The following is a 12,106-nucleotide window of genomic DNA, read 5'->3' as shown; positions in this document are numbered from 1 at the left end:
CTGGGTGAGAGTGGGCACTGACACAGAGGATTTGTATCCGACACAGTGTAGCTTCTCTTAAAGCCTTTTATTCACAGACACGGTAAAATCACAGACACATGGAAAATCTGCATGATCACATCCGAGAGGGCAGCACATCCCTGGCTGAGCCCACGGGGCCAAACCCCACGCAGTGCACAAGGAAGCTCAAGTGTTTGAAGCAGACATTTCGTGGACATGCGACAGTGACAGCAGGAATGCAGCGTTTAGTATTCCTCCCCTTCCTCCTCTCCCTCCCCTTCCACAGAATCCACCCCCACCTCCTCATAATCCTTCTCCAGGGCTGCCATATCCTCACGAGCCTCCGAGAACTCGCCCTCCTCCATGCCCTCCCCCACGTACCAGTGCACAAAGGCCCTCTTGGCGTACATCAGGTCAAACTTGTGGTCCAGGCGGGCCCAGGCCTCGGCGATGGCCGTGGTGTTGCTCAGCATGCACACAGCCCTCTGCACCTTGGCCAGGTCGCCCCCGGGCACCACCGTGGGAGGCTGGTAGTTGATGCCAACCTTGAAACCAGTGGGGCACCAGTCCACAAACTGGATGCTACGCTTGGTCTTGATGGTGGCGATGGCGGCGTTGACATCCTTGGGCACCACGTCCCCGCGGTACAGCAGGCAGCACGCCATGTACTTGCCGTGCCGAGGGTCACACTTGACCATCTGGTTGGCTGGCTCAAAGCAGGCATTGGTGATCTCAGCCACAGAGAGCTGCTCGTGATAAGCCTTCTCAGCAGAGATAACCGGGGCATAGGTGGCCAGAGGGAAGTGGATGCGGGGGTAGGGCACCAGGTTGGTCTGGAATTCTGTCAGGTCGACGTTCAGGGCTCCGTCAAAGCGCAGAGAGGCCGTGATGGAGGACACGATCTGGCTGATGAGGCGGTTCAGGTTGGTGTAGGTTGGGCGCTCGATGTCCAGGTTGCGGCGGCAGATGTCGTAGATGGCCTCGTTGTCCACCATGAAGGCGCAGTCGGAGTGCTCCAGGGTGGTGTGGGTGGTCAGGATGGAGTTGTAGGGCTCCACCACGGCTGTGGACACCTGTGGGGCTGGGTAGATGGAGAACTCCAGCTTGGACTTCTTGCCGTAGTCGACAGAGAGGCGCTCCATGAGCAGGGAGGTGAAGCCAGAGCCGGTGCCACCGCCAAAGCTGTGGAACACCAGGAAGCCCTGCAGCCCTGTGCACTGGTCAGCCTGCAGGTGGGAAGGGGAAAACAAGACCAAACTGTCAGGAATTCTGAACTGCAGCTGTTACTGAAGTTGCTGAGTTGCCCAGGAAGACACGTTATTTCCCAGAAGGATCTCAGACTTTTGGGGCACCTCTGTCCATTCCACTTCCAGCCACAGCACCCTGTGTTCCAGCATGACCTGCCCTCAGGAGAAGGGAACCCTTCCTGCCCCCTCCCTTCAGCTGTTTCCTTCTATGACCCTGGCAATCTGCTTTGGGGAAGGGGCAATCCACTAGAGCTGCCCCAGCAAGAGTTAAATACTCAGCACAGCTGCTCATAAGCAGTTGGTCAAGCAGGATCAGCATCCAGATCAAGGAGAAACCTCAAATGACCTTAAAAAGGGATGAAATAAGGTTTTCCCAGAGACTGAAATGACACAGAATGCCACAAGCCCCATCACACCCCTGGAATGTGCCAAGCTCAAGGCGCACATCCTGTGATGGTGGGCTTGCAGAGCCCTGAGTAAAGGGATTCAGGTCAAGGGCAAGGCAAGGGGCTGATCCTGATCACTTAGAGCTTCCAGACCCCAGAGGGAGCCAGGATGTGCTGCAGGCTCAAATCCATCCAGGTCCTGGAGGCACAACAGGGGTCATGCAGCCCCCACCAGGAAGGCAGGAGACCCCTCCTGGCACAAGCCAGGGCTGATCCCTCCTGGCACAACTCTCTGCCCCACAGCGCTGATGGGCTGAGAAGGACCTGCCCAGGCACACCTGGAGCTTCCCTTTGTCCCCACATCCTCCGCAGGGACGAACCCACCCCACCTGCACCCCCCAGTGCCCCTACCAGCTTGCGGATGCGGTCGAGCACCAGGTCGATGATCTCCTTGCCGATGGTGTAGTGCCCGCGGGCGTAGTTGTTGGCCGCATCCTCCTTGCCCGTGATCAGCTGCTCGGGGTGGAAGAGCTGCCGGTACGTGCCCGTGCGCACCTCGTCTGCGGGGACAGCCCCGGGCCCCGTTAGCAGCCGCCGCCCGCCGCCAGCGCCCGCCCCGCCCGCCGCCCGCCCCCCGCGCGCGCTCACCGATCACCGTGGGCTCCAGGTCCACGAACACGGCCCGGGGCACGTGCTTGCCGGCGCCCGTCTCGCTGAAGAAGGTGTTGAAGGAGTCGTCCCCCCCGCCGATGGTCTTGTCGCTGGGCATCTGCCCGTCGGGCTGGATGCCGTGCTCCAGGCAGTACAGCTCCCAGCACGCATTGCCGATCTGCACGCCCGCTTGGCCCACGTGGATGGAGATGCACTCGCGCTGTGGGGGCACACGCCACTCGGTCACCTCCTCGGTCCCCTCTCTGTCCCGCCCCGGCACCCCCTGGGCTGGGAAGGGTCTCTCCTCAAGGCTGGATGGGGCCACATCCTGCCCACTTGCTCCCGTTGTGCTCAGCTTTGCTGCTGCCATCCTGCTCCTCCTCCCCAGCCGCTGAGACCCTGCACCAGTTGGTGCCTTCACCCTACGCACCCCACAGAGCCAGAAATTGGGGTTCCCCAGGGTTATTGCTGGTCCCCACTATTCCCAGTCTCCTGTGAGGACAGGGACACTTAACCCCCCTCTACAGGGACAGAGACACCCCCATATCCCAGGAACGTCTCAGTGCTCAGCTCCGAGGGTCCCATCCTGCCCCTCCTGGGAGCTGTGACCCTGCCCTCGGTGGGATAAAAAGATCTCACATAGCCTCAAGCTCAGCACCCCCAAACCCCGTTTGTGCCCTAGTGCCACCCTAACGAGTGGCCGAGCTCTGCTGGGGTCACCCAGGATGCGAGGAGGGATCTGTGGGGTGACATCCGTGTTTGGGAACAGACCGCAGCCACCTGTGGGGGTCCCACCACCCCGCAGCTGCCACCATCTGCTCCCAAATGGCGCCCGGGGAGGACATTTTCCAGCCGGGCAGCCTGGGCAGGGCGAGGTCAGGAGGAGGAGGAAGAGGAAGCTGAGCGCAGCAGCGGGGCAGGGACTGCACCAGCTGACCCGAAACGCGGACATTCCCGGCCGCTCCCTGCACATTCCCCACCTGCTCCCCGCGTTCCTCCCACCCGGGCCGGGGGGAGCCCGCGGTTTAGGGGGGGGCCTGGACCAGGGGGAGACCCCCCGCAGGAGCCATGGAGTGGGATCGGGATCACCGGCTCGGGTGGGGAGAAAAAATGGAATTCCGTGTTTCGAGGGATGTTGAGGTTAGACTGGGGGGGAATCCAGGATGGATTTAGGGGAGAAGGGTGGGTACGGAGGGGGGCGGGGCTGTGGCCCTGGCGAGGGGCGGGGCTGTGCCCCCGCCGCGCGCCTTCCCGCGCGCGGGAACGGTAACGGTCGGGCTGACCCCGCCCCCACCGGTGGGCTACCGGAGACCACGTGCGACCACCGCAGGAGCGCCGTGACCCCCCCTTTCCCCCCAAGGGGTGCTCCCTCCATCAAGGACCTCATCCTCCATCCCTACTCAACACCCCCATCCCCTCCTCTACCCACGCACGGCCCCATCCATGCCCCCCATCCCCTCCCAAATTCCCGACATGGTGCCCCCCACCCTTTTACCCCTCCGCTTTATTTCCCTCCTCCCCGAAATCTCCCCCCCGCCACTCCTTCCCCCTCCTTCCCTCCCCTCCGCACCCATTTCCCCCCAATCCCCCGCACCCCCAGACCCATCCATGCTCCTCCTTTCTCCCGCCATGTCCCGGGCCCGTCCCCCGGGTTTTTGCAACCCCGTCCCCCGGGTTTTTGCAGCCCCCTCCCCTCACCATGGCTGCAGCTCGGTTACTCGTCCCGACAAGCAAGGAATCGACGCAAGTACCAGCTACCGCCGCCCCCGGGCGCCCCCCTATATACCGGCCCGGGGGGCGGGCCGAGCGCCCCCGCCCCGCGCTCCTATTGGCCGCAAAACCCATCCATCAGCGCGATCCTATCGCTGATTGGCTGATGCGCGTGGCGCGCTCCGCCTCCTCCGCCCTCCGCGCTGCGGGGGTTTTTGGGGGGGGGGAGAGACGGGGACCCTCCCGCAGCCCCTTCCACCCCCCCCTCCCCTCCCTACGGCTTGGAGTGCGGGGTAAGGGGGGGGGTCTGACCCTCCTGTGGTGCTCTGCCCCCCCCGGTAACGCGTTTGTCCCGTAGGATTGGGGGGGGCACTGCCGTTCCCGCCCGTCCCCCCCTCCCCTCTTCCGCCGCCCCTCCCTCCCGGTGCGGCTCCGCTGCGGAGGAAAACTGCGACATGGAGGGGGGGGCGGGGGGAGCGGCGGCGGCACGTGCTGCCGCGCCCGGTGGCGTCCCCCGCCGTCCCCGCGTTGTTAATCGGCTTCTCCGGTCGGACCCCCCCCCCAGTCCCTGCCCCATCTGCACCACTCCCCCCCCCAGGATTATTTGCACCCCGGGGGTCCCTCCCAGACCATCTGCAGCCTAAGCAGCCCCCCCACCCAGCACCCCCCAAGTCCATCTGCACCCCCCGGCCCCTCCCAGCCCATCTGTACCCCTGGGTCCCACCGCCATGGGGGGGTCCGGGCTCCCCCCGCGGGGTTCGCACACCGAGGAGGATGGACCCCGTTTTTCAGGGTGGGGTTTGTCTCAGCCATGTCGGCAGCACCACCGTGAGTGCCATAAAACGGGGGGCGTCCCACTGTGCCCCCCAACGTGGAGCTGCTCCGTGCCACGGAGAGCACCGGGGGGACGGGAGGGCGCCATCCCCAGCCCCCACTTAATCCCCGGAGCTATTTGCACCCAATAATCCCCTTCCTGTTTTGCCAAGAGCTTTGCGGAAAACCCAGCGGCCACTTCGGCAGCACACGCTGCTGGGTGTGTGGGGAGTGGGGGGAAAAGGGGTCCCGCATCCCCTCCTGCCGCACCGGAGCCACCCCACACCGGGGTCACCGGGCAGCCGAGCCCAACAACCGGGGCTGGCTCGGTTGCAGCATCCGCCGCAGCTGCATTGCAGCGCTGACGTGGCTTCCCCGCCATTTGCCTCGCTGGCCGCGTGTCCGCTCCGGTCCCACCGGGAAAGAACCGGCTGCCCCTCATCCACCCTTCAAGCCGCCCCCACCCCGATGTCAGTTTGGGGGTCCCGGGTGGAATTTGGGGGGGGGTGGGGTGGGGGGGTGGGTGGTGCTGGAAGTGCTGGTGCCGGTTCTGTTTGTGGAATGGGTGGTTTGTGGAGGGGGGGGGGGTTTGTTACACCCCCCCCCCCCGAATTCCCCGCGCATCACGTCAGCTCTGGAATGGTGTTAGGCAGTGTTTTGGGTCGCTCGGAAAACGAGCAAAAGCAGGTTTAATGTTAAAGTGAAAGGGCGACAAAATTCACCGGTGACTTCCCTCTGTGACTCAGTAGTGAAAGCCAACAGAGGAAAATGGGGCTGAAATTAGAAATTGATCAGTGTAAAAGTAGATTTGGCCAAAAATGAACTAATGAGAGGCTGGGAATGGGAAAATAATGATAAAATGGAATAATAATTGAGATCTTCCCACTGAGTAAAAGGGGCAGAGTCACCCCCTGCCCCATTGTCAAACGGAGCCCTGGGCTTCACCAAAAGTTTAAGCCTAAAGGCTTAAGAGCACTTAATCCAGAGCTTAATTGAAATAATTTACCAACAGATTCATATAAAATTTACTATAGGCACAACAGTAACACACAGGCCTATTTTATTTATGAATCTAAAGCGCTTAAGAAGGAATCTGAGAGCAACATTCCTGGGACATTTGCCATAGAATATTCAGCCTTGCACACACACATACCTGAAGAGCATTTGCAGGTGTAAATACCTGTAAAAAAATCCACCTTGAGTCCAGTATTGACATCAGTGCCTTTGTGTCTTCTCAACAGGCCAAGGGTTGAGCCCCCAGTTCTGGGGGATCAGCACAAGCTCTGTTCACCTTCCAAGAATCCCAAACTTGTGAGCTCACCGTCCCTGAGAGTTCTCCTGGTCATCCCAGGGGGTCTCACTCAGGACCTGCTGGTTTTAGCACTGCAAGTGTTGGCTTTTTAGTTATCCTAATTTTCTATCCTGGCCACAATTTGTATCTTCCTTTGAAAGCTTGATAACAAACACTTGTTGTCAAACTTGGGTTGTCCTTCAGAAAAAATTACTTCCCAAGGCTGTTCCTTAAAATCAAGGAGTTTGACAACACAAACTCCTGGGACCTGATGGACTCGAGGAGCTTGGCCCTGGTGCTGCTCATCAAGGCTTGGCCTGAGCTCAGAGTGCAAAAGAGGGAGGGGTGCAGCACACAAATGAGGGTCCCAGGGGTCCCCCCTCAGCTGCATCACCCTCTCAGGTTTCACTCTGCATTCAGCTTCCCCTTCATTATTTATCCCTGCGTGGAGCTGTGAGGGACAGGGTGAAAGGAGAGGAGAGGGAGGGTGAAGAGGCTCCCCCCATTCCAGGGGTAAAAGGAGAGGGAGGGTGAAGAGGCTCCCCCCATTCCAGGGGGCTGAAATGACATTTCCCCCTCCCCCCTGTGGCTGGGACCAACAGGGCCAATTTCTCATCCCAGAAAGAGTCAGAGGAACTTGAGGACACATTGTGGTTGGTGTTGGAGGAACCCCCAGACGCTGAGCTGGATGAAAGGAGCCCCCATCCCCAACACTCCCGCCCGTGGTGGGCAGAGCTTCCCCTCCCCACCCCCAGGGCAATGCAGCCCCTCCCCTGCCCAGGAAGAGGAGGCAGCAGAGATACCAAAGACTTGTGTTCAACAGGGGGCATTCGGGCATCTCCAGCCCAGCCACAGGAGCTGAGACCCCCAATGTACTCACTTGACATCTGGTACTAAAAAATCCAACCCTCTCCACTTCCCCAGCCCTTGGGGTGGGGGCACAACACCGAGCCCAGCAGGATGAGGATGGAGCATGGGTTTGGGAGGACCAGTCTGGGGGGTCTGCAGGGTGCTGAGCTCACCACAACCCCCAGCACACGCTCAGGGACACGGTGGAGACCCTGGTGCAGACAGGGACTGCAGGGCCGTGTCATGTGCTGGTGGGGACAGTGTCAAAGCCAGGCAGGGACATTGCCACAGGGAGTGAAGACACCAGAGGCAGGGTAAGACAGGGAATGCTTTTTATTCAGACCCACAGGAGAGGACGGGTGAGTCCGTCACAGACTTTTTTCCATTGAAGCACAGACCATTGACAGGACAGAGCGCGGCGCACACACTGCTACAGACCCCGCGGGGTCTTCAACTAGTTTATGTTCCCTGTTCCAGCAGCACCCTTGTGACTTTAATATTCCTCCCCTTCCTCCTCTCCCTCCCCTTCCACAGAATCCACCCCCACCTCCTCATAATCCTTCTCCAGGGCTGCCATATCCTCACGAGCCTCCGAGAACTCGCCCTCCTCCATGCCCTCCCCCACGTACCAGTGCACAAAGGCCCTCTTGGCGTACATCAGGTCAAACTTGTGGTCCAGGCGGGCCCAGGCCTCGGCGATGGCCGTGGTGTTGCTCAGCATGCACACAGCCCTCTGCACCTTGGCCAGGTCGCCCCCGGGCACCACCGTGGGAGGCTGGTAGTTGATGCCAACCTTGAAACCAGTGGGGCACCAGTCCACAAACTGGATGGTGCGCTTGGTCTTGATGGTGGCGATGGCGGCGTTGACATCCTTGGGCACCACGTCCCCGCGGTACAGCAGGCAGCACGCCATGTACTTGCCGTGCCGAGGGTCACACTTGACCATCTGGTTGGCCGGCTCAAAGCAGGCGTTGGTGATCTCAGCCACAGAGAGCTGCTCGTGATAAGCCTTCTCAGCAGAGATAACCGGGGCATAGGTGGCCAGAGGGAAGTGGATGCGGGGGTAGGGCACCAGGTTGGTCTGGAATTCTGTCAGGTCGACGTTCAGGGCTCCATCAAAGCGCAGAGAGGCCGTGATGGAGGACACAATCTGGCCTATCAACCTATTGAGGTTGGTGTAGGTTGGGCGCTCGATGTCCAGGTTGCGGCGGCAGATGTCGTAGATGGCCTCGTTGTCCACCATGAAGGCGCAGTCGGAGTGCTCCAGGGTGGTGTGGGTGGTCAGGATGGAGTTGTAGGGCTCCACCACGGCCGTGGACACCTGCGGGGCTGGGTAGATGGAGAACTCCAGCTTGGACTTCTTGCCGTAGTCGACAGAGAGGCGCTCCATGAGCAGGGAGGTGAAGCCAGAGCCGGTGCCACCGCCAAAGCTGTGGAACACCAGGAAGCCCTGCAGCCCTGTGCACTGGTCAGCCTGCCAGGTGGGAAGAGGAAAACAAGACCAAACTGTCAGGAATTCTCAACTTCAGCTGTTGCTGACTTGCCCTGGAAGGAAAATTTTCCCCCCATGATCTCAGGACCTTCCCAGCAGGTCGAGGGAAAGGGACCCCGTCCTGCAGGGATTTGGGGACACTCAGTGGAGATAAGGAGGGGCACGTTTGTTCCAGGCAGCAGAAGTTACTCCTCTCTGTGGCCTCATGAGGACATTTGGGGGCTTTCCAGCAGCAGAGGCAGAGTCAGCAGGATGGGGGACAGGGTGGCAGTGACTCCATCTGTGACCCACTGACTCACGGTGAATCACCAGGGAAGCTGCTTGGCCTCTGGGGTGAGGCAGTGCCCAGGGGCACCTCAAAGGGCACAATTGCTACCGGCTCAGCAGCATCGTGGGGACCAGTTTGACCATGAACTATCACGGCCACATGACTATGGAAGGGACCGGTTTGGGGCTGCCCGTTCCCAGCACACGCAGCTGGACTCGGCCACGTCAGGAGCCAAGTGGGAACAAAGAGGGAATTGCCGAGCTCAGCACCGGCAGCGCCCGGGGGCTGCGGCGCTGTGGAGCCGCTCCAGCTCCAGCTGCGCCGCGTCCCGCTGCCGGCCAATGGCAGCCACTGCACAACAGGATTAACATTAATTAATAAATTAAATCTAAACCCAACCCAGCGAGTCTGGAAGGGAGAGCAAGACAGAATGGAGGCTTTGTCCTCGCCCGCCACCTGCACCCCCCAGTGCCCCTACCAGCTTGCGGATGCGGTCGAGCACCAGGTCGATGATCTCCTTGCCGATGGTGTAGTGCCCGCGGGCGTAGTTGTTGGCCGCATCCTCCTTGCCCGTGATCAGCTGCTCGGGGTGGAAGAGCTGCCGGTACGTGCCCGTGCGCACCTCGTCTGCGGGGACAGCCCCGGGCCCCGTTAGCAGCCGCCGCCCGCCGCCAGCGCCCGCCCCGCCCGCCGCCCGCTCCCCGCGCGCGCTCACCGATCACCGTGGGCTCCAGGTCCACGAACACGGCCCGGGGCACGTGCTTGCCGGCGCCCGTCTCGCTGAAGAAGGTGTTGAAGGAGTCGTCCCCCCCGCCGATGGTCTTGTCGCTGGGCATCTGCCCGTCGGGCTGGATGCCGTGCTCCAGGCAGTACAGCTCCCAGCACGCATTGCCGATCTGCACGCCCGCTTGGCCCACGTGGATGGAGATGCACTCGCGCTGCGGGGGCACACACCGCTGGGTCACCCCCTTTTGTCCCCCCCCAGCACTCACCGAGCTGGGAAGGGTCCCTCCTGAAAGCTGGATGGGGTCAGATCCTGCCTAGACACACCTATTGTTCTGGGTCTGGGGGTGCACACAGATTGTTCTGGGTCTGGGGGTGCCCCCACTGCAGGGGTCCCATCCTGCCCCGTACCCATCACTGCTGGCACCCCGCCTGTGGGGGATGAGGAGCTCAGCACTTGTGGCTCATCCTGCCCCGAGGGGCTGGGGCTGCGCCCAGGGTGACACAGGGAGCCCCGGGGTTGCCATCCTGCCCCACCCTGCCCTGATGAGACCCAGCAAAGCCCCAGGGTGGCTCAGCACCGTGGGCTCCTCCTGCCCACCCGCGTCCCAGTCGAAGCAATGCCACGCCCAGTGCGAGACGGGGGGGGGAGGGGGGGGGGTCCCCATCCTGCCGTGCTTCGATTTCTGGTGCGGGATGGGGTTCTCAGCATTGGGGGGTCATTCCCCACTGCCCACCCCGCACCGGGGACACTTTCTGCTCCATTGTACCGGGGACACGCCCAGCGCAAGCTGAGGGCTCAGCACCGGGGCTTGGGGGTCTGTCCTGCCCGGTTTAACGGGAGCCACGCCCACGGACGGACGCTGGCTCGGTACCGAAAGATGGAGTCCCGATTCTGCCCCTTTCATCCGGTGCCACGCCCAGTACGGGTTTAGCTCAGGGGACCCATCCTGCCCGGTTTAACGGGAGCCACGTCCGGTTCGGGCTCGGGGTTCGGTACCGGGGAGCCATCCTGTCGGGTTTAACCGCGTCTCGGGGTTCCATCCTGCCCGGTTTAACGGGAGCCACGCCCAGTGCAGGCTCGGGGCTCGGTCCCGGGGGGTCTCATCTTGCCCGGTTTAATGGGAACCACGCCCGGTGCGGTACCGTGGATCAGCGCCAGGGATCCATCCTGGCCGGTTTAACGGGAGCCACGCCCTATGGAAGCTTAGTGCCGAGTCCCGGGGGTCTCATCCTGCCCGGTTTAACGGGAGCCACGCCCTATAGAAGCTTAGTCCTAAGTCCTGGAGGTCCCATCCTGCCCGGTTTAACGGGAGCCACGCCCGCTGCGGGCTCGGGGGAGGCAGGAAGACCCTTCCAGGCCTATTTAACCGGAGCTACACTCGGGGTTGGGTCCCGGGCGACACATTTTACTCGGTGTAACGGGAGCCACGCCCGCTGCGGGAGGAGTCCCGGCGCCGCGAGCTCATCCCGGGATGGGCGGACGAGAAGCCCTTGGGAATGGAGATCGGGGGGGGTTGGGAAGCAGAAAAAACGGCGAGACGGGGGCCGGGGCGGGGGATGAAAACCTGAGACAGCGATGGGAAGGTCAGGATTGGCACCGGGGAAAACCACGGGGCCGGGGGTGGGAGGGATGGGGCCGGCGGGAATGGAGGGACAAGGGAACAGGGATCGTGGGAACAGAGACAAAGTCCCGACCCCCCCGCACCCCCTCACCATGGCGGCGGTCGGTCCGGGGCGGTCTCACAGCCCGACGCTGAGGCGGTCGATGTAAGAGGCGCGGCGGAGCGCGGGGCTCGGTGCGGGGCTTTATAGCGGCGGCGGGGCGGGGCGGGCGGCGGGGCCGGGGGGGCGGCGGGGCGGGCGGCAGCGGCGCCCATTGGCGGCCCGGAATGAGGTAATGCCCCCCCGCAGCCGCAGACAAAGGCCGGGCGGTGCGGGAGGGGGGCCCCGGGGGCTGCGGCGGCCACGGCCCGGCCCCGCCGCTGCCTCCCGCCCGCCCGCCCGCCGCCGGAGGGGCCCCGGCTGTGTCCTTGGCACCGTCCCTGCCACGCCCCGGTCCCCGGTCTTGGCTGAGCCAGCGGTCACGCTCCGGTCCCCATCCCACGGTCCCCATCCCCCCACGGCCCCTTTTCCCCCGTTCTTCCCGTTCTCTCCCTGTGCCCGGAATGGGTCTCTCGGTCGCGGGGCTCCCGGTACACGGGGTAGGAGCACGCGCTGGTCGCCATCCCCGGTGATGCAGCCCTCCCCCTTCTCCGGTCGCTGCCCGAGCTCCCGGTGATCCCCGGCCACACCCTGGTCCCTGTTCCCGTTGTTCCCATCCCTTGTCTGGCCCCCATTCCCAGCCAGCCACGCCCTGGTCCCCCATCCTCAGTGACACTGTCCCCATCCCTGTGCCCATGCCCAGGGGCGCTGTCCTCATCCCTGGCCGTGCCACAGTGCCCTGGTTCTCAGCCGTGTCCCTGCCATGGCCCCGTGCCTGTGCCGGCCCTTTCCCCGCCGTGCCCAGCCCTTCCAGCGCCTCTTTGTCTGCTCGGGCAGTGGGAACCAGCGCCGCGGGGCCCAGCCGGGGGACAAAGAGCCATCCCCCGGGCAGCTGGGGACGAGCAGGGCCGGGAGGGGCTGAGGGACAGCGGGAGGACACCGGGGACAAAAGCCCCCAGGGCAGTTTAGGGC

The 12,106-nt window shown here is 63.0% G+C and overlaps 2 protein-coding genes across 2 annotated transcripts; both read right to left on the bottom strand.

Annotated features, from left to right (window-relative positions):
* Window positions 1-52: 52 nt before the first annotated feature.
* On the bottom strand, window positions 53-4,085 carry LOC136567983 (tubulin alpha-1B chain). Its single transcript, XM_066567814.1, has 4 exons — window positions 3,983-4,085; window positions 2,282-2,504; window positions 2,045-2,193; window positions 53-1,226 (listed from the first exon to the last, which is right to left on the bottom strand). Exons 1-4 carry the CDS (start codon window positions 3,983-3,985, stop codon window positions 246-248), a joined length of 1,356 nt encoding a protein of 451 aa, XP_066423911.1. The 5' UTR covers window positions 3,986-4,085; the 3' UTR covers window positions 53-245.
* A 3,177-nt stretch (window positions 4,086-7,262) lies between these two features.
* Window positions 7,263-11,263, bottom strand: LOC136567984 (tubulin alpha-1A chain). The gene is made up of 4 exons (XM_066567815.1): window positions 11,147-11,263; window positions 9,423-9,645; window positions 9,186-9,334; window positions 7,263-8,421 (listed from the first exon to the last, which is right to left on the bottom strand). The coding sequence occupies exons 1-4, from the start codon at window positions 11,147-11,149 to the stop codon at window positions 7,441-7,443; spliced, it is 1,356 nt and encodes a 451-aa protein (XP_066423912.1). The 5' UTR covers window positions 11,150-11,263; the 3' UTR covers window positions 7,263-7,440.
* Window positions 11,264-12,106: the final 843 nt, after the last annotated feature.

The sequence above is a fragment of the Molothrus aeneus genome, chromosome 30 (genome assembly GCF_037042795.1).
Source record: "Molothrus aeneus isolate 106 chromosome 30, BPBGC_Maene_1.0, whole genome shotgun sequence".
NCBI classification, from domain to species: Eukaryota; Metazoa; Chordata; class Aves; order Passeriformes; family Icteridae; genus Molothrus; species Molothrus aeneus.
This window is presented reverse-complemented; position numbering and strand designations above follow the sequence as displayed.